The sequence below is a fragment of the Geotrypetes seraphini genome, chromosome 3, assembly GCF_902459505.1.
Source record: "Geotrypetes seraphini chromosome 3, aGeoSer1.1, whole genome shotgun sequence".
NCBI classification, from domain to species: Eukaryota; Metazoa; Chordata; class Amphibia; order Gymnophiona; family Dermophiidae; genus Geotrypetes; species Geotrypetes seraphini.
The window spans coordinates 244200049-244223086 of NC_047086.1; the positions used below are offsets into that span (position 1 = coordinate 244200049).

Sequence of the window (23038 nt, forward strand, 5' to 3'; positions counted from 1 at the left end):
TAGCCGTGGCCCTAGAGGTCAGCTCAAAGGTATCATAGATTGATCTGACCATGAACTTACGAAGTTGTAAGAGCGATGATGAAGTTTGGCGAAAGGCAGATTTTTTATGGTCAGGGAGGTATTTCTCAAAAGTTGACAAAGTTTGAATGAGATGCTTAAGGTAGAACGAAAAATGGAAAGCATAGTTCCCAGATCTATTAGCTAGCATCGCATTCTGATACAACCGTTTGCCAAACTTATCCATGGCCTTACCTTCTCTGCCAGGAGGGACAGAGGTGTACACACTAACCCCCGTGGATTTCTTTAAAGTAGATTCTACCAGTAAAGACTAATGGGGGAGTTGCGGTTTGTCAAAGCCCGGAATAGGTATGACCTTATATAAGGAGTCCTGTTTGCGAGGAGCTCCTGGAATGGTCAAAGGTGTCTCTAGATTTTTATAGAAAGTCTCTCGCAAAATATCATGGAGAGGCAATTTTAAGAATTCCCTTGGAGGCTGGTCAAAGTCCAGTGCATCGAGAAATGCCTTGGATTTTTTGGATTCAGCCTCCAAGGGAATAGAGAGAGAGTCACACATCTCTTTGAGAAAAGAGGTGAAAGAAGTTGCATCAGGTTTGGAGGATGGATCTAAACCAGAAGGATCCTCGTCCCCTGACGAACACTCTCCCTCAGAGAGGAAAGGCTCCTCAGAATCACCCCACAGATCAGGGTCCCTCACTTGAAAGCTACGGTCCCGTGACTCCGGTGTGGAGGGTTCTAGGTGTCGAGTTTTGTGAGTCGACTTACCAGACCTCTGAGAAACGGTACCGGGAGATGTCATCGGGCGTGCCGGTGCCGAAGTTTGCACCGCCTGGTGTAAAGACCTCGGTTCCGGAGCTAAAACTGGCATGGATACCGAGGAAGCTGTTTGTACCGGTACCGACAAAGTGGATGCCGATAAAAGAGGCTGTTCCACTGCCGGTACCGGTAGCTCAGACCGGACCGGGACTGGAAGGCTCGGTGTCAGCAGAGCAGGCAGGAGCTGCTGCAATTGCTCTTTGAGCTGTACTTGCAGGACGGCGGCAATTCGCTCGTCCAGCGAAGGCACCGGTACCGCTTTTTTCTTCTGCGGTACCTTTGGTGCCGCTCTACACTCCGAAGAGGAACCCGAGGTCGAAGGGCTAACCTCAATCGGAGCGGAGTGCTTCCGCGGGTGCCTCGAAGTCGGCAGGATTGGGCTCGCTGCCACTGAGACCGGAGGACGCTCCAGCGGGGAAGGCTTCTTAGCCGGCTTACCTGAGGGATGCGACGCCGGCACGGTGTTGTGCGGCGTCGATGAGGTAGGTGCCGACTGCGTCGGGGCCGAAGTCGGGACCGGTGCCGCCGAATCCGACATCTCGGTACCAAATAAAAGTTGCTGTTGGATCTGGCGGTTTTTTAACGTTCTCTTTTTTAGAGTGGCACAGCGGGTGCAGGTGGACGCCCGATGGTCAGGACCCAGGCACTGTAAGCACCAGTTGTGCGGGTCAGTGAGGGAAATGGGCCTTGCGCACCGCTGGCACTTCTTAAAACCGGGTTGGGGGGGCATGAACGTGAAAACGGCTTCTGCCAAATCGAAGGCCGAGGCCTCGATGGTGGCAGCAGGCCCCGCCGAGGCGAACCCGAAAAAGAGAGGAAAAAAAAAGAAAAGAAAAAAAGGGAAATACAAATTCCCAAAAGGTTTACGCGAGCGGGAAGGCGAATGAGAAAAAAGTTTTCAACAGCCGTTGAAAGTGCGTCTTCTTAGCTCCGCGGAAACTAAGAAACTGGGGACCGCGCGCCTCTGTCGGGCGGGAGGGCACTCGCACGTGCGCGGTGCGGCCTGCTAGAACTTTCCAAGTTCTTAGAGTGCAATCACTCTAAAATTGTCCGTACCGGGGCTCCGTCGGTGCCGTCATCCATCAGTCAAGAACATGCTGCCTGCTTGTCCTGGGATAATAAGAAATATAGAAAATACTAGTAAAGACAGTCTTATTAAACCCCTAAGGATTCACAATAATTGGATCAAATGAGCTCAAATTGTCCCTAATGTTCAAACTAATCATCAGATCCCAGATGCGGAAAGTCACCACATCATTCCAAATGTGGTATAAAGAACTTAAAAACAGCTACTGCAAAAGTTCAATCTTAATTGATACAAGATAGATCCTACTACGATGTGAAAATCTGAAGAATATATTAGGTACTGTTTTCCTTTCAAATAATAAAAATCTTGACCAGCCCGTTCCCTGCTAGCGATGACTGATTATCAAATCAACGCTGCTACATGATGGAATTAATAAAAGAGCTGCTTCAAATGCTTGTCAGCTTCCATTTTGCTAACTGGAAAACATCTCCTTATTTATAAAATGCTATTGAGCAGAAAGTCCTGAGTGAACGCACCCAGGTGGATACCATTACCAGGACAGCAAATTCTGAAAGCACAGAAAAAAAAAGACATGTTAGAAAGACAATTATAGCTCAAGCTGTTTCTTTTTCAGCCTTCTGTTCTATGATAGAAAGAGCTCTCTCAAACCAGCTGCATAGTGTTTTCTCATTAAGCCATTTACCATTATCTACACACAGGAATTGAGAGACATGCGTGTGGTGAACACACCAGAGCTCTGCCCTCTTTGACCACCATTCCAGCGGTTTTTATTCTTCTCTGAGCTGTGTAACTCTCACGCGACTTGTCTTTCTCCAGTCACCAGCACTAGGGCTACTAATCTAATCTAATCTAATCCTTAGGTTTGTATACCGCATCATCTAAACGTTCATAGAGCTCGATGCGGTTTACAGAGGAGAAATAGGAAGGAACTACAACAGAGGGTTAGAGGTAGAAGTGTGAAGAAAATTTACAGGACTTGGGATGCCAAGATATAAGAGTTTCCTTGATTCCTAAGTTGAAGGGAGACTTACATTTTTTGAGAAAAGCCAGGTTTTCAGATGTTTGTGGAAAACTTGGAGAGAGTTCAAGTTCCGAAGAGGGGAGGTAAGGTTGTTCCAGAGCTCAGTGATTTTGAAGTGGAGGGAGGTCCCTAGCTTTCCTGTGTGTGAAATGCCTTTTAGCGAGGGGAAGGATAGTTTTAATTTGTGGGAGGATTTGGTAATGATTTGCTGTCTTTGTGGATCCTAGAAAGTAAGGTAGTTTACAATTCCTATGAGGTATTTCATTTGAATGCACAAAATGCAGCACGCATGGAAGAAGGTCCCAGTGTGTACACTAAACTGATCAAGTAAAGCTATAATTAGCACATGCGGACATGGAAATAGAACATCGGGTGGAAATGGGACGTTACTAGTTGTGTGTTAAATTTCATATGTACTATTCTGCGTGCATGCTGTTTAAATTGTTTAGCTAACGAGATCCTCGGTATGTGTCGTGCTAGGATAAAAACTTGAATTGAAAAATCTTGCCCTGTAACTATGCCAAATTTAACCTGTAAACTGTGTATTATGTATATTGGTTTTAGATCCCTAGTTTGTGTCAGTTAGGATAAAAATGTGTACCAGAAAAAACTTGTACTGTAATTATGGAAAATTGTAACCTGTTAACTTATATTATGTATGTTAGTCTGTAACCCGTTCTGAGCTCTTTGGAAAGGATGGAATAGAAAACAAAATAAATAAATAAATAAGGATTTATAGAATAGTGCTTACACCTGAAAACTGCACCTATATTTAGGCGTGGATTCCCTTATTCTATAATTCCGTGCCTAACTTAAAGTAATGCCCCTGATCTTCCCATTTCCACGCCCCCTTTTTTGACTTGCAGTTAAAATTGAGGTGTAGTTACTGCGCCTAAATTTATGCATGTAATTTTTATCAATTCTAATTAACACCAACCATTGTTTGTTAAGAGGTCAATTATTGGCACTACTTAACTTGTTAATTAAGTTAAATTGCATGCACAATTTTAAGTATGTTTTATAGAAGGTGGGGGGGGGGGGGTTATATGTAAATGCTATAAAATAAGATTAGAAGTCCACACGATATCCCAAGCTAAGAAACATCACCAGCCAGGTCAGATAAACATGCATATTGATCAATATTGTCCAAATTCAGTCCTCCAGGGCTGCAAGCAAAAAAGGTTTTCAGGATATCCTTAATAAGTATGCATGAGGGAGATCTGCATACAATGGATGTATGCTGGATAATAGTGAGCTGGTTCATAGGACATGCTTGGTTTTTCAGAAGGCATTTGCAAAACCGGAAGCAAGGACTCCGGTGGCAGAGGGGAAGCCCGAACGGATCTCTGGTGCAGATCGGGGCAGCACAGCTCTCTCCTTCCCGCAAGCAAGGCTTTCTCCTCTCCTCCCTGTCCAGGCAAAAGCGGCAGTAGCGAATTCAGTTCACTATCCTGCTGCTACTCTGGGCGTCTTCTCTTCATTCGGCCACCCAAGCGGAAACAGGAAGTTTTCACTGAGGGCAGGCCGCAGTGGAGAGAAGACGCTAGGAGTAGTGGCAGGAGTGGATCGCTACCACCACCGGCAGACCTCTTCCGGACTCTCTTTGGGAAAGGTGCGGGGGTTTGGTGGTGGTGATGGGGGCTTAGGAGTGCCATAAAAAAAGGTAGATGGAGGGAGAGATGAGATGGGAAGTTGGTGGACTGGAGGAGAGATGGTGAGAAGATAGATGGGAAAAATGAACTTGGTGGAGGGGGGAGATGGACTTGGGGGAGATCATGGAGAGGGGAGATGGGGGGAAGTATAGAAGAAATAAGGATCTAAAAACAGGAGAGGGAGATAGATGGTGGACAATGGGATTTAGGGAGGGAAGGAACAAAAAGGGAGAGAAGTTGGACACAACGGATGGTGTGGAGGGGGGATAGAGATACTGGATAGGAGGGTAGTTGGGAAGAGAAAGGGAGAGATGATGGACCCTGGGGTGGTGGGAAAGGAGAGAGAGAAGGATGAAAAGCGGATCTTTGGATGGAGACGAAAAAAAGGAAAGATACCAGACCTCCGGGGGAGGGAAGGAAAACGGAAGGGGAGGACAGAGACAGAAGATAGATGGTTAGCACGGAGAAAGAAGAAAGAAGGAGACCCTGGCAAGCAAGTTATCAGAAGACAACCGGAGCCTGGGACTGATAAGATCTGAATAATGATCAGACAACAAAAGGTAGAAAAAATAATTTTATTTTCTATTTTATGGTGTTAGACCACAAATGTGAGCTAGGATTTAAGAAAGAGAGGAAAAGTGTTTTTTGTTTATTTTGTTTACACCACAGCGCCAGGAGAGGGCAAAGTGGGTGAAGAGGCTATAAAAGGGGTGAAGAGGCTATAAAATAAACCCACCAGGATATTTGAAAAAAACATCCACTTGGGCAGGAAAATCGAATCGAAAAATCGATTCAATAGGCTGAATCGAATCGATTTTTTTCCCCCTGAATCGGGCAGCACTACTGAGCAGGACTTAGGCATCCAAACTAAGTGGTTAATGAGCCATTTAAGAGTCTTAACAAGCGATAATTGAGACATGGACATCCAAAGGATGTGGATGTCACTTTGCAGGTGTCCACAATTTAATGGATGCCCACTGGGAAAACTCACGCCTAACAGAATAGGCATGGATGTGGAATGGGTGAGGCTTCTATATGGGCGTCCTTTGATTCATTTGCATAATGCTGAGCGACCTAGGGCATACATATGATGCCTACATTGTAGGCAAATGAAAACTAGGTCTACTTTTGAGCATAGTTTGGACTTCAGATAGACCTGAGTTCAATGAACAGAACTTAGGCACACTTTGGACGTCCTTAATGCGATCTGCTAAATAGCTCTCTGGGTTTTTATTTTTGCTTTATTAAGCTCAAAATACATGTAATAAAGACACTACATAAACGGGGCACATCAAAACAGATATATTGCATGCAAAACCTTCTATTTTTGTGGATAAACAGTAAGGCTATTTGCTAATTAGAGGAAAAGATCCATTAACTGAAGCACAGTACATGAAAAACACAGCTTTATGTTTCTTGCTATAAAGCTACTCTTTTTTTCTGATTAAACAGTGCTCCAATCAGCTCATTCTTGAAAGCAAAGAAATCACATGAAAAAAATATGTAGAGTGCATACATAACTTTTAAAGAGGACTAGCATGGCAGCCACACCGCTGTACAGGCAGACCAGGGGTTATGAATGAGTTACGTTTTTAAAGCTGTTCTGAAGTCAATTTGTATGTAACTCTGAACTTGTAGATTTTAAGATTCTTGCTGCTTACCTCTGCTCCAAGCTGACAAAAAGGTCAACTGTCCGTAGTCCAGTGTTCCCTCTATGTCTAAGGTATAGCATGTACAACCACACACTGTTCTTAATGTGGCCATGCATCATTCCTGAATCTGCTACAGAAGTGTAGGAGTCTATGCCACTAGAAATACTGCTCAGTGAAGTCAAATGAAAACACAACCGCGTTCTTAAGAACATAAGAAGGTGCCTCCACTGGGTCAGACCAAGGTCCATCTCGCCCAGCGGTCCGCTCCCGCGGCGGCCCATCAGGTCTGCGACCTGTGGAGTGGTTTCTGCCTACTTCTATAACCTACCTCAAGTTATATCTGTACCCCTCTATCCCCTTATCCTTCAGGAACCTATCCAAACCCTCCTTGAACCCCTGTACAGAGTTCTGGCTTATCACATTCTCCGGAAGCGCGTTCCATGTGTCCACCACCCTCTGGGTAAAAAAGAACCTCCTAGCATTTGTTCTAAACCTGTCCCCTTTCAATTTCTCCGAGTGACCCCTAGTGCTTGTGGCTCCCCACGGTTTGAAGAATCTGTCCTTATTCACTTTCTCTATGCCCTTAAGGATTTTGAAGGTTTCTATCATGTCCCCTCTAAGTCTCCTCTTCTCCAGGGAGAACAGCCCCAGCATTTTTAACCTGTCATCGTATGAAAAATTTTCCATACCTTTTATCAATTTAGTCGCCCTCCTCTGCACTCCCTCGAGTATCGCCATGTCCTTCTTGAGGTACGGCGACCAGTATTGAACACAGTACTCCAGGTGCGGGCGCACCATTACGCGATACAGCGGCATGATGACTTCCTTCGTCCTGGTTGTAATACCCTTTTTGATGATGCCCAGCATTCTGTTTGCTTTCTTGGAGGCTGTCGCACATTGCGCCGATGGTTTCAGTGATGTGTCGACCATCACCCCCAGGTCCCTTTCAAGGTTACTTATCCCTAGCAGTGTTCCCCCCATTTTGTAGCTGAACATCGGGTTCTTTTTCCCTACATGCATGATCTTGCATTTCTCTACGTTAAAACTCATTTGCCACTTTTTTGCCCAGTCTTCCAGTTTCGTTAGGTCCCTTTGCAGGTCTTCACAGTCTTCCGTGTTTCTAACCCTGCTGCAGAGTTTGGTGTCATCAGCAAATTTGATAACCTCACATTTTGTCCCTGCCTCCAGATCGTTAATAAATATGTTGAACAGTAGAGGTCCCAGCACCGACCCCTGTGGAACTCCGCTCGTGACCCATTGCCAGTCTGAGTATTGGCCCTTTACTCCAACCCTCTGTTTCCTGCCCGCCAACCAGTGTTTGATCCATTGGTATATATCCCCTTGCACCCCGTGGTACCACAGCTTTTTAAGTAGCCGTTCGTGAGGTACCTTGTCGAAGGCTTTTTGGAAGTCAAGGTAAATGATGTCTATGGATTCCCCCTTATCCATCTGGCTGTTTATTCCCTCAAAGAAGTACAGCAAGTTCATGAGGCCCGACCTTCCCTTGCAGAAGCCATGCTGGCTCGCCTTCAGTTGTCCATTGTTTTCTATGTGTTCGCAGATTGTGTCCTTTACCATTGCTTCCATCATCTTCCCTGGAACCGAGGTCAAGCTTACAGTCCTGTAGTTTCCCGGGTCACCCCTTGATCCCTTCTTAAAGATGGGCGTGACATTCGCTATTTTCCAGTCCTCTGGGATCTCCCCTGTTTTTAGGGAGAGGTTACATATTTGGCGAAGTGTCTCTGCTATTTCGTTTCTCAGTTCTTTTAGTACCCTTGGGTGAATGCCGTCCGGGCCTGGTGATTTGTCGCTCTTTAGTCTGTCTATCTGTCTGAGGACATCCTCTTTGCTTACCTCTAGTTGTACCAGTCTTTCATCGTGTTCTCCGTTTATAATCACCTCGGGTTCCGGAATATTAGATGTGTCCTCTCTGGTGAAGACTGACGAGAAGAATTTGTTTAACCTGTCAGCTATCTCTTTTTCCTCCTTTATCGCTCCTTTCCTGTCTCCATCGTCCAGTGGTCCCACTTCCTCTCTGGCTGGTTGTTTCCCTTTCACATACCTGAAGAAGGGTTTGAAGTTTCTTGCTTCTCCTGCCAGTCTTTCCTCATATTCTCTCTTTGCTTTCCTGACCTCTCGATGACATTCTTTCTGGTGTCTTTTGTGCTCTTCCTGGTTTTCCTTTGTTGGTTCCTTTTTCCATTTCTTGAAGGATGCTTTCTTGTCGCTTATCGCCTTTTTAACTGCAGTTGTTATCCATGCTGGGTTTCTAGTTCGATTTTTTTTTCTGCACCCTTTCCTAAACCTTGGGACGTACAGGTCTTGTGCCTCGAGCACTGTGCCTTTAAGCAGTGTCCAGGCTTCCTTTACGGTCTTCACCTTCCCTGAGCTGTTGCTGAGCTTTTTTCCTACCATTTTCCTCATGTCCTTGTAATTTCCTTTTCTGAAGTTGAGTGCTGTCGTTGTGGTTCTTTTCACCTTTGATGATCCCATGCTTAATTTGTACTGGATCATGTTATGATCGCTGTTCGCTAACGGTGCTAGTACCACCACTTCTTTTGCGGGTCCCTCTAGCCCGTTGAGGATTAGGTCTAGAGTGGCATCCCCTCGCGTTGGTTCCGTGACCAGCTGCTCCATGAAACAGTCCCTTATCGCCTCCAGGAATTTAGTTTCTCGCGTGCAATTTGAGTGCCCATTGTCCCAATCTATTCCCGGATAGTTGAAGTCCCCCATAACCACCTCTTTTCCACTTCTTAAATATGAATCGTAATTAAGTTGGGCATTTGTAACTCAGGGACTGCCTGTACTGCTCTTAAATGATAATATCCAGGTGGAGCTGGCTTTCTCTTCACTGAAGAGGTGTAGCTTTTCAGTTACAAGAGAACTAGCCTATATGGTTGTTCTGTCTTGTAAGATTTTTTTGAAATGATCTTAATTTTATGAATAATATTTTGGAAGTAGTTGTAATATGTGACAATTGCCAAAGTATGTTATAGATACTTTAACAGCTTTAAGTTTATACTTCACAGGTGGCAGACTCAAGGTTTTTTTGTTTTTAAAAAAATTTTCACCCAATTCTATATATAGCTCTAAAAATTGCTTGTACAAATTTAGGTGCGTGCCCAATTAGAACATGCAATTTAACTGCATAATGATCCAAATAGTGCAGATAATTGGGCACTAATAATTATCAGTGCTAATTGGCAATAATTAAAATTTTTGCATTCATCTTTTAGCTGTTAATCTATAAGTTTTTATGTGTGGATTCAAAGTAGAGGTCTGCATGTGAATGGGATTTGCGGGAATCCCACAGGTCCCATAGGACTCCCACAAGAATCCCCCAGGTCTACAGGACTCCTGTGGAGATCCTCCCGGGTCTACGGGACTCCCACGGGAATGGAAGCGGGATTTCCGAGGCCTGGAATGAGAATTAGTAAAAGATACACAAAAGCAGTAACTGGGAACAAGATGATTGAAAATCAAAATGTTCCACCAGCTACAGCAAGGATGTTCATTTTGAGGGAGGCCCTCTCATGGTTATGCCACCAATTGTGTTTAGTATAAAATGAAGTACTTTTTGAGTTTGTTTTGGGGTTTCCAGTTCAGTTTTGGCACATTGTTCTTATGCAACCATTGTCCTAAAAAGTGCCGCTCTCAATTCTGCTTTAAATGATTTTGATGCTGTATTGTTTGATTCTTTACTCATTGCTGCATTAAAAAAACATTTGTTGATCTTGGAAGGACCGCTCACAAGTTACCTATGCCAGATAGTGGAACCAGATTTCTTTGCTCTACAGGTACATGGGTGGGTCGGGCTCTTCCTAAAATTTGTGTGCACTGTTACAGAAGTAGTCAGATCCACCCCTAATTTAGTCACAAGGATTTACTCCAGGATTTAGTTGGTGTAAATCCTCACACCCAAAATTGGGCACTGTTTATAGAATAGCACTTAGGTCCAGATTCTTGAACCGGTGCTGATTTTCTAGGCACTAGTAGACACCCATATCGCTGTTAAATATGTCATCCAAATGTAATTTTTAACCGAAATTTGAGGCATATACTGGCACCTAGAAAATTGGTGCCAGAATCTGCTTATGTATGCGTTTTAGGCTGCTGAATGCCAAAGAAAGCGTGGCCACCACTGGAAGTGGTGTTAGGCAGCCTAAAACACCTCCATAGGAGTGATTTATGTGAAGAGAGGCACCAGAAGTGTAGGCCTGGAAAACCCTGGCCTATCTTTCACATTGGCACAATTCCCAAACCAGTGCCGATGTGTGATTGACATGCGATCAGTGGTCGCTTTTAAGGCATCTGCCAATATCGGCGCTGGTTGAAGAATCCGGGCCTTAGCGCTCATTTCTTTTTCGGGCAATGATTTTTCGGCAACATCTAGAGAATTTCGTGTTTTGCATCTACAGAAACCATTCCAAGCAGGTAACATGGTGGGGGAGAGTGGCTAGCTTTGCTCTGCTTGATCTCACATGGACTCCGGGCAAGACTGAAAATTTCTGAGTGTCTGATTAATGCAGACTCCATAGCTTTGCTCTCTGTCAACGTGGTGACCCTCAGCGCTCACACAGACAGCTCTTTCATTTGTTCCCCAGCTCCCTCTCCATAAACAGAGCTCCTATTGTGAGACTGGTGCACACTGGCAACTTGCATAAGACAGCATGAAGAAAATGGATGCTGTGTGTGGCTTTATTTTTCGAAACGCATGCTAGAGGTACTGGCCTGCTATCTGATTTGGAGGCATTCTAGTTTAATTTATGGGAAGAACAATTGATTATACGGCATATTTACATGCAATAAAGCAAAAGAAAAAGAAGTGTTCTTTCTGACTACAGTGCCATCCTCATTTAAACTTCTTTATAAAATAGATATGGATAAAAATTTGATAATGAGATTGTATTTTAAGAATAGAACTATGACATTTGTGGTGATCTCGTTTCTATATTTCCTGATGTTGCAAGGGCAACACAATATCGAAGAAAAGAATTCCTTAAGTTAAAATCTCAGGTATTAGCATTGAATGCTGTATTTTTCTTAAAGTTTCCTTGCAAGGGTATTATCAAATTGCAGCAAAAAGAATTTATATTTTGGGATCTGTTACATTTGCAACAATTTCTAAGTAAACATGAACAGAGAAAGGACAAGGAAGTTGAAAATAATTGCTGATCTTTACTAGGAGTTAAAGTAATCACAGCACATAAGAAGACGTAGCTCAGTTTATTCTGAATTTAATATTTTCTTGGTAATATTATGTTTAAAGTAACTCCTCCATATTGTTGGGCTAGAAAGATCATATAGCGAGGAAAAGGTTTGTTTAATTGATTGTTTATGGTTTTGGTATCTTTGTTCTTTACTGTTCAGATTGAACTGTAATATGAAAAATTATAATAAAAAAAATAGATATGAAATTGGTCTGAAATTAATTTTTTTTTAAATTGAGCAGTCTTTAGTTATCCTAAAATACCAGTAAACTGGCTTGGGACTAGTTTCCTAATTACTGGGAACTGGGAAACTGGGACTACCCAGCAGCATGTAAATGAATTATTTTATTACCCCTCTAGTGTACCATTCCTAGGCTTCAGTATATACAAATTCATTTCTGCAATTCATTTCCTGAAGAAGAATGGAAAAAGAGAAATAGAGAAACACATCATTTATTTAAAAACTTATACCCCGCTTAAGATCATCATCGTAATACTAGAAACGAACAAAGAACCCTCCCTTCACCATTGTCAGGAGCTATGAAACTGCCTTTCCGATCCTCACCAATCCAGGAGGTCAACACACATCTCCATTCAGTCACTGGCTGAGGAATTGTAGCATTGTAGGACCACTACCTCATATAGGGCTCGTTTTACAAAGCCACGGTAGCGAGTCCCACACGGTTAGGGTTATAGATGTCCGGGAAAACCTGGGCATGTTTTAGAAAGCCCTGAGCTGGGGGGCTGCATCTGAAGGGCCTCTGAGCATGCGTGAATGTGATGTGATGATGTCACACACATTCATGCGTGTGTGTGACGTCACTGCATCACATCCGTGCATGCTCGGCGGCCCTCCAGATGCAGCCCGGACTCAAGGAAAAGCGGAAAGGTATGTGTGGGGGCGGGGCTGGGGTGGAATGGGGCGAGGCTACATGTCCTCTTTTTTCATTAAAGAAGAAATTTCTTCTCAATCTGTTGCCTGACAGTTTCAATTATGTTGTCATATCAAACATCATTCTTATTCAGGGAGAAAGAACCTCAGACTGGTTTTCTGATGCATATAAATCAGTCGGAACAGCTGTTCAGCCAAATGAAACCATAGTATAATCATTGGTCCTCCTTCTCCTCCGGAACCATTATAATGTGCAAATTCAGCAATCTTAAAACATCAATAATAATAAAACCCTTAGCGCGCATGCACACTTGAAACTCCATGCCTCCGTGCCACCGCATGCGCAGTAGAATAATTTGCCTTCTGCCGCCGATCATCAGTGCCTGCATCAGCTGATTTCCTGTCTTCTGCCCCGAACGCCGACACCGGCTGACTTCCTGCCTTTTGCCTACGCTGCCGGGACTCCTCTTCTTCTCACCCTCGGACCAGCAGCGGCAGCAGCCGCGGTTTCATCAAGCAGCCGTGAGGCCTTTGCTAGGCTGGCCCACTTCAATGATGTGAGGTGGGCTGGCCTAGCAAAAGCCCCAAGGATGCCTGATGAAACCACGGCTAAAGCTAAACTAAAGCTAGTGGATGCTGGACAGGGGGAGCAGGGAAGGGAGAAGGGGTACTACTGGACAGGGGGAAGGTAAAAGGAAGGGAGAAGGGCTACTGCTGGACAGGGGGAGCATGGAAGGGGTACTGCTGGACAGGGGGGAGGTAAAAGGAAAGTAGAAGGGCTACTGCTGGACAGGGGGAGAAGGGAAGGGGTACTGCTGGAAAGGGGGGAGGTAAAAGGATGGGAGATGGGCTACTGCTGGACAGGGGGAGAAGGGAAGAGGTATTGCTGGACATGGGAGGTAAAAGGAAGGGAGAAGAGGTGCTTCTGGACAGCAGGGAAGGGAGAAGGGGTACTGCTGGGGGGGGGGAGGTAAAAGGAAGAGAGAAGATGGGGGAGGGAAGGAGGACCAGAGGAGAAGCATGCAGGAGGCCCTGGAAACATAGTTAAAAGCACAGAAAAATAAAGTCACCAGACAACAAAGGTAAGGAAAATGATTTTATCAATAATAAGCACACAAGCGCACTTGAAACTCTGTGCCTCCATGCGTCCATGCCTTCGTGCCTCCGTATGTGCAGTACACCGCCGTGCCTTCTGAGAGCAAAAGGCGAGGGTGAAGGACGGGAGAGACGGCAGTGGTCGGAAAGTGGGCATAACTGTCTGGAAGGAGAATCAGTCATGTTCTGAGGGAAAAGACTGCCTCCATGTGGGAGTGACAGAAGGGGTCAGAACGATCCAGGAGCAGAGGCAAACGAGACCGGCCCGGTGAGGGCGAAGTTGATAGAAACCGTCACAGTTTGAGTGAGAGAGCGCGCGCGCGAGGGCGGGAGAGAATCCCGGTGTGAATGAGCAGAGAGACAGAGGGGGTTGGAACGGGCATTGTGATTGGGTTTGCTTGCCTGGGAAGCCAAGGAGCTAAAAGAGAGGATAGCAGTGATCAGATATCTTGCCTGCATCTCAGGGATGCATCCTATCTACCTCTGCAATTGCCCCAGCTGGAAAACGCAAAAAAAGCCGAATCCTCCCTCCCAACCAACTGGAAAGGAAATGAAATCCTTGCAGAGCAGGGGAGACAGAAAGAAAGAAAGACACACAGAAAGACAGGGGGGCATGGAGAGAGACAGAAAGAAAGAGAGACAGAAAAAAAGAATGACAGACGACACCGGGCAGGAAGAGAGGCAGAAAGAAAGAAAGACAGAGGGGCAGGGAGAGAGACAGACAGACAGAAACAGACAGGGGGCCAGGGAGAGAGACAGAAAGAAAGAAAGACAGACAAAAAGAAAGAAAGGGGGGCAGGTAGAGGGAAAGAAAGATAGAATGAAAGAAAGAAAGAAACGCCTCAGCGCCCCATTGTGCTAAAAGTCTACACATCTATTCTAGCACTCGTTAATGTAACGGGCTTAAACACTAGTTCTTAAATAAGTGCATTAATTGTATTCAATAATTTCAAACACCAGTATCAAAAAATCAAGAGTCTAGGCCATGGTGTCTCCCATTATCTGTGGTATAGCACTTTGAATTGCACTTATGACTACATTATAATAAGCGGACTGGGAGGTTTCCAGTCTTGATTTTCAAACTGATTCTCCCAAAAAGCAAAGAGGACGAAACGGGCCAGTCAGAATCAGTGCTAGAGTATTAAGATAAGTGGCCTAGAATCTTGATTTTTGATACTGGTGTTTGAAATTAGTGAATACAATTAAATGCACTTATTTAAGAATGTGTTTAGATTGCTGAATTTGCACATTATAATGGTTCGGGAGGAGGAGGACCAATGATTATACTGTGGTTTTACACGGCTGAACAGCTGTTCCAGCTGATTTGTATGCATCAGAAAACCAGTCTGAGGTCCTTTCTCGCTGAATAAGAATGATGTTTGATATGACAGTATAATTGAAACTGTTGGGCAACAGATTGAGAAGAAATTTTCTTCCTTCAAGAATTGATTAAATACTTTTTTGAATTCCATATTTGTGCGTAATTGTTATTGTGAAGTGTGGAATTTATATCAATATACTCTCTTTTCAAGAGCAAATCTGGTAAACCTTCCAGAAACTGTTCTTTCATCACTATCAAATGCAGGACTTTTTCAACTGGTGTGTGAGTTGATATAACAAATGGATACATGGGCACAGTGATAAGCATCACATGTGAAGACAATGCTATAAACTGACGCCTTGGTTTAGGCACCGCGATGCCATGCCCTGAGAGTCGGATCTTTAACGTTATCTTGGTACCAAGATTCTGTTATAGAATACCAGTGCAAGGTCGGCCCTGACATGACCATGTTTAGGATTGCCCTCTTATGCCATGTCAATTGTTGGCGGATTTGGTGAACTTAGTTTTAAGTCAGGGTTATTTTTTAGTGTCAACGGGTAATATTGTGTTAATAGTCTGTTGTGTTAATAGCCTTTGCTTGCCCTGGATCGGTAGCTTGGAATGTTGCTACTCCTTGGGTTTTGGCGAGGTACTAGTGACCTGGATTGGCCACTGTGAGAACGGGCTACTGGGCTTGATGAACCATTGGTCTGACCCAGTAAGGTTATTCTTATGTTCGTAAAGCTACTAGCCTGAATCGCTCCTTACTAGCTACTTTCAGGCCCATTGTAACAATAACCTTGTTGACTAAGGGCTCCTTTTACAAAGCTGTGGTAGCGATTCCCCAGTGGCAAATGCACTGAAGCTCATTCAATTCCTGTGGGTTTTGGTGCATTTGCGGTGGGACAATCGCTACCACAGCTTTGTAAAAGGAGCCCTAAGTTAATAGAATTTTTGGTTAGTTCTCAGTTATCAAATCATACATATATCGCAATTTGATCTATTAAGTTCTTCTCAATATGGATTCTGATGTTTTTACAGTACCAAAACTTTACCTATATTTTTAACATTTGAAATGAGGAAATGATTGAGTAAATAGTTTCAAGCAGTTTTGCTGTAGTTTGATATCTTGGCAGCGTTTGGCACTGTAAACCATGAAATACTGCTTTATAAACATTCAGAATTGGGAATTTCAGGTCATGTTCATAATCTTTGTTAGGCACGTTGGTTTAGATTGTGAGCCTTTATAGGATAGAGGGAAGTTTATTCAGTGTGCCATAATTCAATATATTACATTAAACTTGTGATCTGCATAAGTTTTAAGTGGAATATAAATGTTAAAAATAAATAAATAAATAAGTTCTGAACTGGTTTGAAGGTTTTTTGAAAAATAGACGCTACCAGGTTATTAAAGATGAGGTTTTCTCTCTGAGTACTTTGGATATGATCATTCTTAATAATGAAGTCTATTTTTGTTCTGGTTCCCATTCAACTTAATTCATCTTTTTATTTTTTGGTTATTAGCAAATACAGATAAAACCAAACATCTTTGGTTTAGCTCTAACAGATCTGATCCTGAAGGAAACGATTCTACTGATATATTTAATACTTCCTTCAAGTATTTATGTACTGTGACAGGCAACTTCCTGTCACGAGTAGAAATCCTTCAGTGGACTCTGCCAGGGTTAAAACTGCTCCAAGTCCTAGGGTTAGGGACAGTCCCTTGAATCCAGGAGAGAGGGGTTAGAAGGCAGGCAGATGTGCAGCCCACAAAAGAGATTTCTACCAGGACTAAACAGTCTAGCATACCTTCCTATTATTCCTTTTGTAGAAACTCTGAATAAAATCAGTCACAAAAGGGGTTAACAAACGAGGTGTGGCTGCTAAGGGGTTATACAAAGCAGGAAGAGAACAGGCTGGAGATAAATTGGAGCCAGCTGTAGTGATCACCAGACAGCCCAGAACACCAAAGGAACAGGGCTACAGAGAACAGCACAAATGCTCACTAGAAAGGAAAACTCCTGTTCTTTATGCTCAAGGAACTCTGCTTTCAGGGAGAACCAGATTGGGAAAGTTTAAGGTTCTTAAGCCCAGGTTAGCAGGGAGGGAAAGGCTGGGAATGGTAGAGATTTTGAAACTGACCTGAGCTGCTGTTTGTCCCCATAGTCAGAGAGCAGTGAGAAGCCATTAGAACAGCGTCTTGCAAACTTTGCGAGCAGTCAGCACACTAAATTGGGGGGCCACAGCTCGAGGGCATCTGGAAGGGCGTGGACATCGATACGATGATGTCACGCACACATGTGACATCATCATTCAATATCCATGCATGTGCAGAGGCCCTCCAGACGGGGCCCTGAAATGGCAGTGGGAGGGAGGTGGGGCTGATAAAGGAAAGGAGGAGAGATGCCAGGGAGGAGGAAAGGCGGTACCTGCCAACTGCCTATAGGATGTGACTCTCGTTGCATATCCTGTAGGCAGTCAGCTGGCGCTGGTGCCTCTCCTCCTCACCAGGATATGGCAGCACACCTGGAATCTTGTGAGGCATGCTAGTGTGCCACGACAATTGGTACTATTATGGGGGCAGGGTCTGGGGTGGACACTGGGTAGAGATGGGCGGATTCTGGCCCACGACTTAGCCCAGTGTTCTTCAACCGCCGGTCCACAGAATAATTCTTTTATTTCTGCCGGTTCATAGGTGTAAAAAGGTTGAAAAACACTGACCTAGAGTACAGCATGGAGTGGATCTCTGTTGGAGAAGACAATTTGATTGAAGGAATGAGTGAATGTGAAATGGGTGGAATGGGTAATGTGAAAATGGGTGTTTGAAAGTGAATGAAGAAGTTGGTTCTAGGATATATAAAGGCCCAAATTCACTAAGCAAACCGATCGTGTACCAATCGGTTTGTGAGCAGTTTGCGACCCCGACCCGATTCACTAACCTTCTGGCCGATCTCTGCAGTCTCCCAGGCTCACACTTGTCTACCCTGGAGTGGAGAGTTGCATGGGACAGAAATGTCACCCGTGCCCCATGAAGTCTAACCCATTCATTTTATCCCTACCCATCCACTCAAGTAATCTCCTCCAACCTCACCTGTATCCACAGGAGTCAACACTATAATTTACTTGCTCACAGCCCTCTGTTTCCTCCCATCCCCAACAGCCTCCCATGGTTTTTTCAATGGTATTCCTTATTCGACCTATGAATATTCCAAGCCTCATTCTGATGCTCCAATTACCTCACTCTGTACATTCCACCTCATTCTAGAGTCACTAGAGATTATGACTATACTGCACGAATCCCATAGTAATTTATTCCATCTCCGTAGGAATCCAAGAACTTTTGATATCTGGGAATACCATGGAACCCTCAGGATTCCTGCAATCCCCATTCCCATGCAGCTGTCTACATTGGAGAATTTATGGTTTATTTTGCTTGATATTCTGCTCTTCTTTAAAGCAATAATTTGTGCTGAAATTGGGGTGGCAAGGCACTTTTTGGGGTGGCACCTGCTACTCCTTGCCACCACATAGCAATGCCTATATTGCAGTGGGGAAAAAAATAGTAACCTGTATGTACAAGAGTATGATAATTTTGCTAGTTTATTTATTTAAAGAGTGGAGGAACAACTTAATTGCTAGAGCAGCAGGGAAGTTAGGGTTCAGATCTCACCGTGGCTCCTTGTGATCTTGAGCAAGCCACTTAATCCTCTACCACCTCAGGTATAAGGGGGGGGGTCAATATACAAAGTTAGTTGTCTGGGTGGCTGCACATGCTACTGAATAACTAGGACTCACTGGGTCCAGTCAGTGATATTCTTTGGCATTATTCAATTAATGTTACTGAATATCATGTCTGAGTAGGGTTGCCAGATTTTCCAATTGGAAAATCCGGACCCCCCTAGACCCGCCCAGTTCTGCCTATTCCCGTTCTGTAATGCCCTAATCCCGTCCCAAGTTCCACCTTAGCCCCGCCCCCCACTGCTTATTCTTGTCGGACAGGGAGGAAGTCCACGCATGCAGTGTAGTATGTCGTGTCACACGATGACATCACACACATGCTTTCATTGTGTGGCATCCGTGCACACGCAGACTTCCTCCCTGCCCGATGTGATTTGAGGAGGCTTTTCAAAACCCAGACAAAGGCCAGGATTCACTAACCTGCCCAATCGGGCCCGATCCGGGCAGGTCCGATAAATTCAGGAAACTCCAACATGCAGATGAGGGCGATTGGAGGAACGCCCCCATCTGCAGACACGGATCACGCTATAGCGATCCCCGCGCATGCGCAGCCATCTATAGATGGTCTGAGCATGCACGGGACCTCTGGGCCGTTGGAGTTGTTTTTTGTTTTTTTTTTCTTCTATTTTTTTTACAAATGCTGGACCTTGATCGAGGAACTTATGGGAGCTCGTGATTTTAACTCGCTTAAGCCCGCGGGTTAAAACCACGGGCTTGCAGTGCGGGGAAGGGTGGGAGAGTTGGGGCAGGCAGGCAGGGTGTTTGGTATAGGACGGCCGCATAGGCTGCGGGGTAAGGATCGAGCTGTGGCTTCCCCATGCCCGGCAGAAGGATATAGGCGAGCGAGGGCTGCAGCCTGGGGCCCAGCCAGCCCATACAGTTACAGGGGATCATGTAGCCTGGATTGCCTGGAGACGGGTGCGAATGGGTATGCCCATGGCTTTCGGCAGCAGCGGCCGTGTTCGGGGCAGGCACGTTCGGGGCTGCAGGAGGCATTCGAGGCAGCAGGAGATCGGGGCTGACAGGGTAGAGAGCAGGGCTGCAGAAGGTAAGGCAGTCGCAAAGGGCTTCAGCGACTAGTTCTCAGAAGTCGCCTTTTTTTGATCAGCCAGTCCAGTCGGTTTTGCAGGGTTTTGTTTAGGGAATCGTGTCCCTGCCTACTTTGCATGCGTGGATCGGAGGATGGTTGGAAGACAGGTAAGTGAATCGTGTCGGGGTCACTAAGGGGTCGTAAAACAATCGGTACACGATCGGTTTGCTTTGTGAATCTAGGCCACAGTGTCCAGTTTTGAAAAGCTGTCCGGATCCCTGGACATGTCCTCAAAAGGAAGAAATGTCTGTGGAAATCCAGACATCTGGTAACCCTATGTCTGAGGACTATATGGGCAGTGCTGGCCAGATTTAAGACAGAGCTTGAATTTATCTGGGTGTCCCAACAAGCTAGGGCTGCAAAATAGTCACCCTAACTGTGCTGGAATGCTACACATGTACCAACACTGAATATTGGCAGTACCTGATAACTTCTGGCAATCATCGAACAGCTACTACAGAATGCCAGACGACGATCCTACTCCCACTTCTTATCAAGCTCCTGGAATCAACTGCCCCCACAAATCAAATCAGTCTAAGGACTCCTAAATTTTAGAAAAGCAATAAAAACTTACCTATTCACCCAAACTCTTGCCTATTGCCGTATGAGTAAGGAAAAGAGAAGAAATGTATACTGGAACTAGATCCTCTGTATATGTTGAGTCAGGATGCACACATTGTTTTGTAAAATATGCCTAATTGTAACCAATTTTGACTGTATATTATGTATGCTAATCTGTAACTTGTTCTGAGCTCATTAGGGAGAATGGGATACAAAAAATAACTAATTAAATAAATAAATAAATAGATATTTGATACTAGTAAGTGTGTACAACCCAGCACTAAATATGCTGGTATATAAAAAAGCAGCAGCCTTGAGCTTAGTTTAAAACACTGACCTTTGCAGGTTACATTTTATCCCTTTAAACTGTAAGCCCTTCAGGGACAGGAACATATAAACTGTAATTGAATGGAACTCACATTGAACTACTAAGAAACAGGAGCTAAATCCAAAATCCAGTTCCTTTTATTTATTTAGGAAACCCTTCTACTAAAGCGTAGTGCGTGGACATAGGTATAAAATAGCACATGCTGCTTTTAGCGTGCATTAATTCCATTAGCGCACACTAAGCATTAGCAAAAGGGCCCCTTAATTAGGCTTACGGCTTGCGGTATCTAAGCTTCCACTTTTTCTAGGAGGAGCACAAAAACAATCGGAGACAAATTTATAACAGTCATAGAGTACTTGTTGCAGGTTTCCAGGTCTTGCTGCTTCTTTGTCAGGTAGAAACCGACGTTTCAGCCATCATGCTGTGGCTTTCTTCTGGGTATGCTCTGAAGTCTGCAGTGTGACTTTGGAAATAGTGAGTTCACTGACCTGACTGGGAACAAGGCAGTCCACCAATTTGAATTTTGGTGGGAAAGTCAGTTGAAAATCCTAACAAAAAGAGACACTGGAGATGTCAAATCCAATCAGGTGGTCAGAGATCCTTCATTAGCAGTTTCCTCAGGGGACAATTGTGAACTGAAAAGACATATTAAGCATTAAAATTAAGCAACATTTGAGCAAAATGTTGTTTAATGCTTTGGCTTTCTTCAGGGTATGCCCTGAAGTCTGCAGTGTGACTCTGGAAATTGACCTGATTGGGAACAGGGCAGTCCACCAATTTTAATTTTGGCGGGAAATTCAGTTGGTTAGATTCAGAGCATATCCTGAAGAAAGCCACAGCATGATGACTTAAACGTCTGTTTCTATCTTACAAAGATGAAGCGAGACACGGAAACCTGCAACAAGCACAATGCCAGCTGCGGAAACCCTGTGAGAACATCTAACCCAGTTCCACGAAAGTGGAGAACATCTTTAAATCTACCAGAGACTCTTCTATTTTATGGACTTTCACAACAAAATTCAAATTTTTGACCAACTGACTTTTCCACCAAAATTCAAATTGGTGGACTGTAGGTGAGTCTAGTAGGTTTTGGGAGCTCACCATGACCTGCAAGGGAGTTGTGGTGAGATGTTTATGTGGCATCCTTTTTGTGAAGTTCACAGCAGTACCCTGTAAGATGCCCCACTACTCTTTTGCAATGTCTGGTTGGCCAATCCATCACTTTACTGGCCTATCCCACATCCAAAAGGTCTTGTTCTAGGCATTTTTAACTTGGACAAATTTTTGGATGAGAATGGGGTATAAAGATAGATGACTTAGCAGTCTGGACGATCAAACAGCTGGATGTACAAGTAGAGGATTCTCAAAAAAAAATATTTTGGACGTAGTTTTCAAGAATGTCCTTTGGATATGTCCGACTTTGGATGACTAGCAACTTAGGCCCACAATGGAATTAGATGTGTTTTTTTATTATGCCCCTCCAAGTCATTATTGTTATTGTTCTAATACCTGAAAATTACTCATACCAGTCATTAGAAAGTTGAGGCAAAATATTAACACAATTTATATGTATATTTCTAATGAAGCAGATTTAGTGCACTATATTGACTGCACGAGACTACAGCAGGCTCATTGGCTTGGACCTACCCTCTTCTTCCATTACCAGTGAATTGTCCCATTTAGCTAATCATACAGAATAAGGCTGGCACTAGTCTGGCCTGGCATCAGTTCATCCTCCATAAGACTCTGCCTTTCCTCTCTGGCCACAAGATGGCAGTAAAGGTTTGGTGAGTGGCTATGAGAATGTGACAGCTAAAACTAAGGAAAGTTTTCCTTTTGCAAATTTCCCTTTACCTGAATGTACTACTTAAATGTTCTTTTTAGTAAATCTCCTAAACAATAATAGTAACACAGCTAAAGGCACATGAAATGATGGAGCTGGAGATCATCATTGCCTCATGTGCTGTCGGATACGTCAGCCTTCACCACCACTAAATATATTTGAATAAAAACAGCAAGAGTGAGAACATGAACAAATATTCTTCATCTGACAAAACCTAACAAGGATACAATATAGTACGGATAGAAAAAAATGTGCTTCTTCCAGAGCTGCAAGTTCCTCTATCAATCAGAGCAGTGGAATTGGAGTTCGTGAAAATGTGCCAACTCTTAATAGAGTTAAATTGTATGTCATGCAAATATTTTAATGCTTACATTTCTTATTTCAGAGATAATAGTTTATGGTTTATTTAAAATTTGCTATACTGCCTAGGCTATACACAAGAGATTTCAGTGGCTTACAATAAAATAAAAATGGAAAGTTGAAAAGAACTACAATGATAACAGGACGGCACTCAGTCAAACTTGAAATAGATAAGGAAGAGTCAGAAGGGTCTAGGACAGGGGTGTCAAAGTCCCTCCTCGAGGGCCGCGATCCAGTTGGGTTTTCAGGATTACCCCAATCTATGCAAATAGATCTCATGCATATTCATTGGGGAAATCCTGAAAACCCGAGGAGGGACTTTGATACCCCTGTCTAGGAGAAAAAGGGAGGAAAGACAGCAGTAATTACAAACCAGACAAGCTTAAGTTGGCT

The 23038-nt window shown here is 44.1% G+C and overlaps 1 protein-coding gene across 1 annotated transcript in view; it reads right to left on the bottom strand.

Moving 5' to 3' along the window:
- Positions 1-23038, bottom strand: part of SAMD5 (sterile alpha motif domain containing 5) — a 1167496-nt gene that overhangs the window by 57691 nt on the left and 1086767 nt on the right. The window contains exon 2 of the mRNA XM_033937637.1: positions 20885-20990. Coding sequence (XP_033793528.1) covers positions 20885-20990 — 106 coding nt within the window. The remainder of the gene's footprint in view (positions 1-20884; positions 20991-23038) is intronic.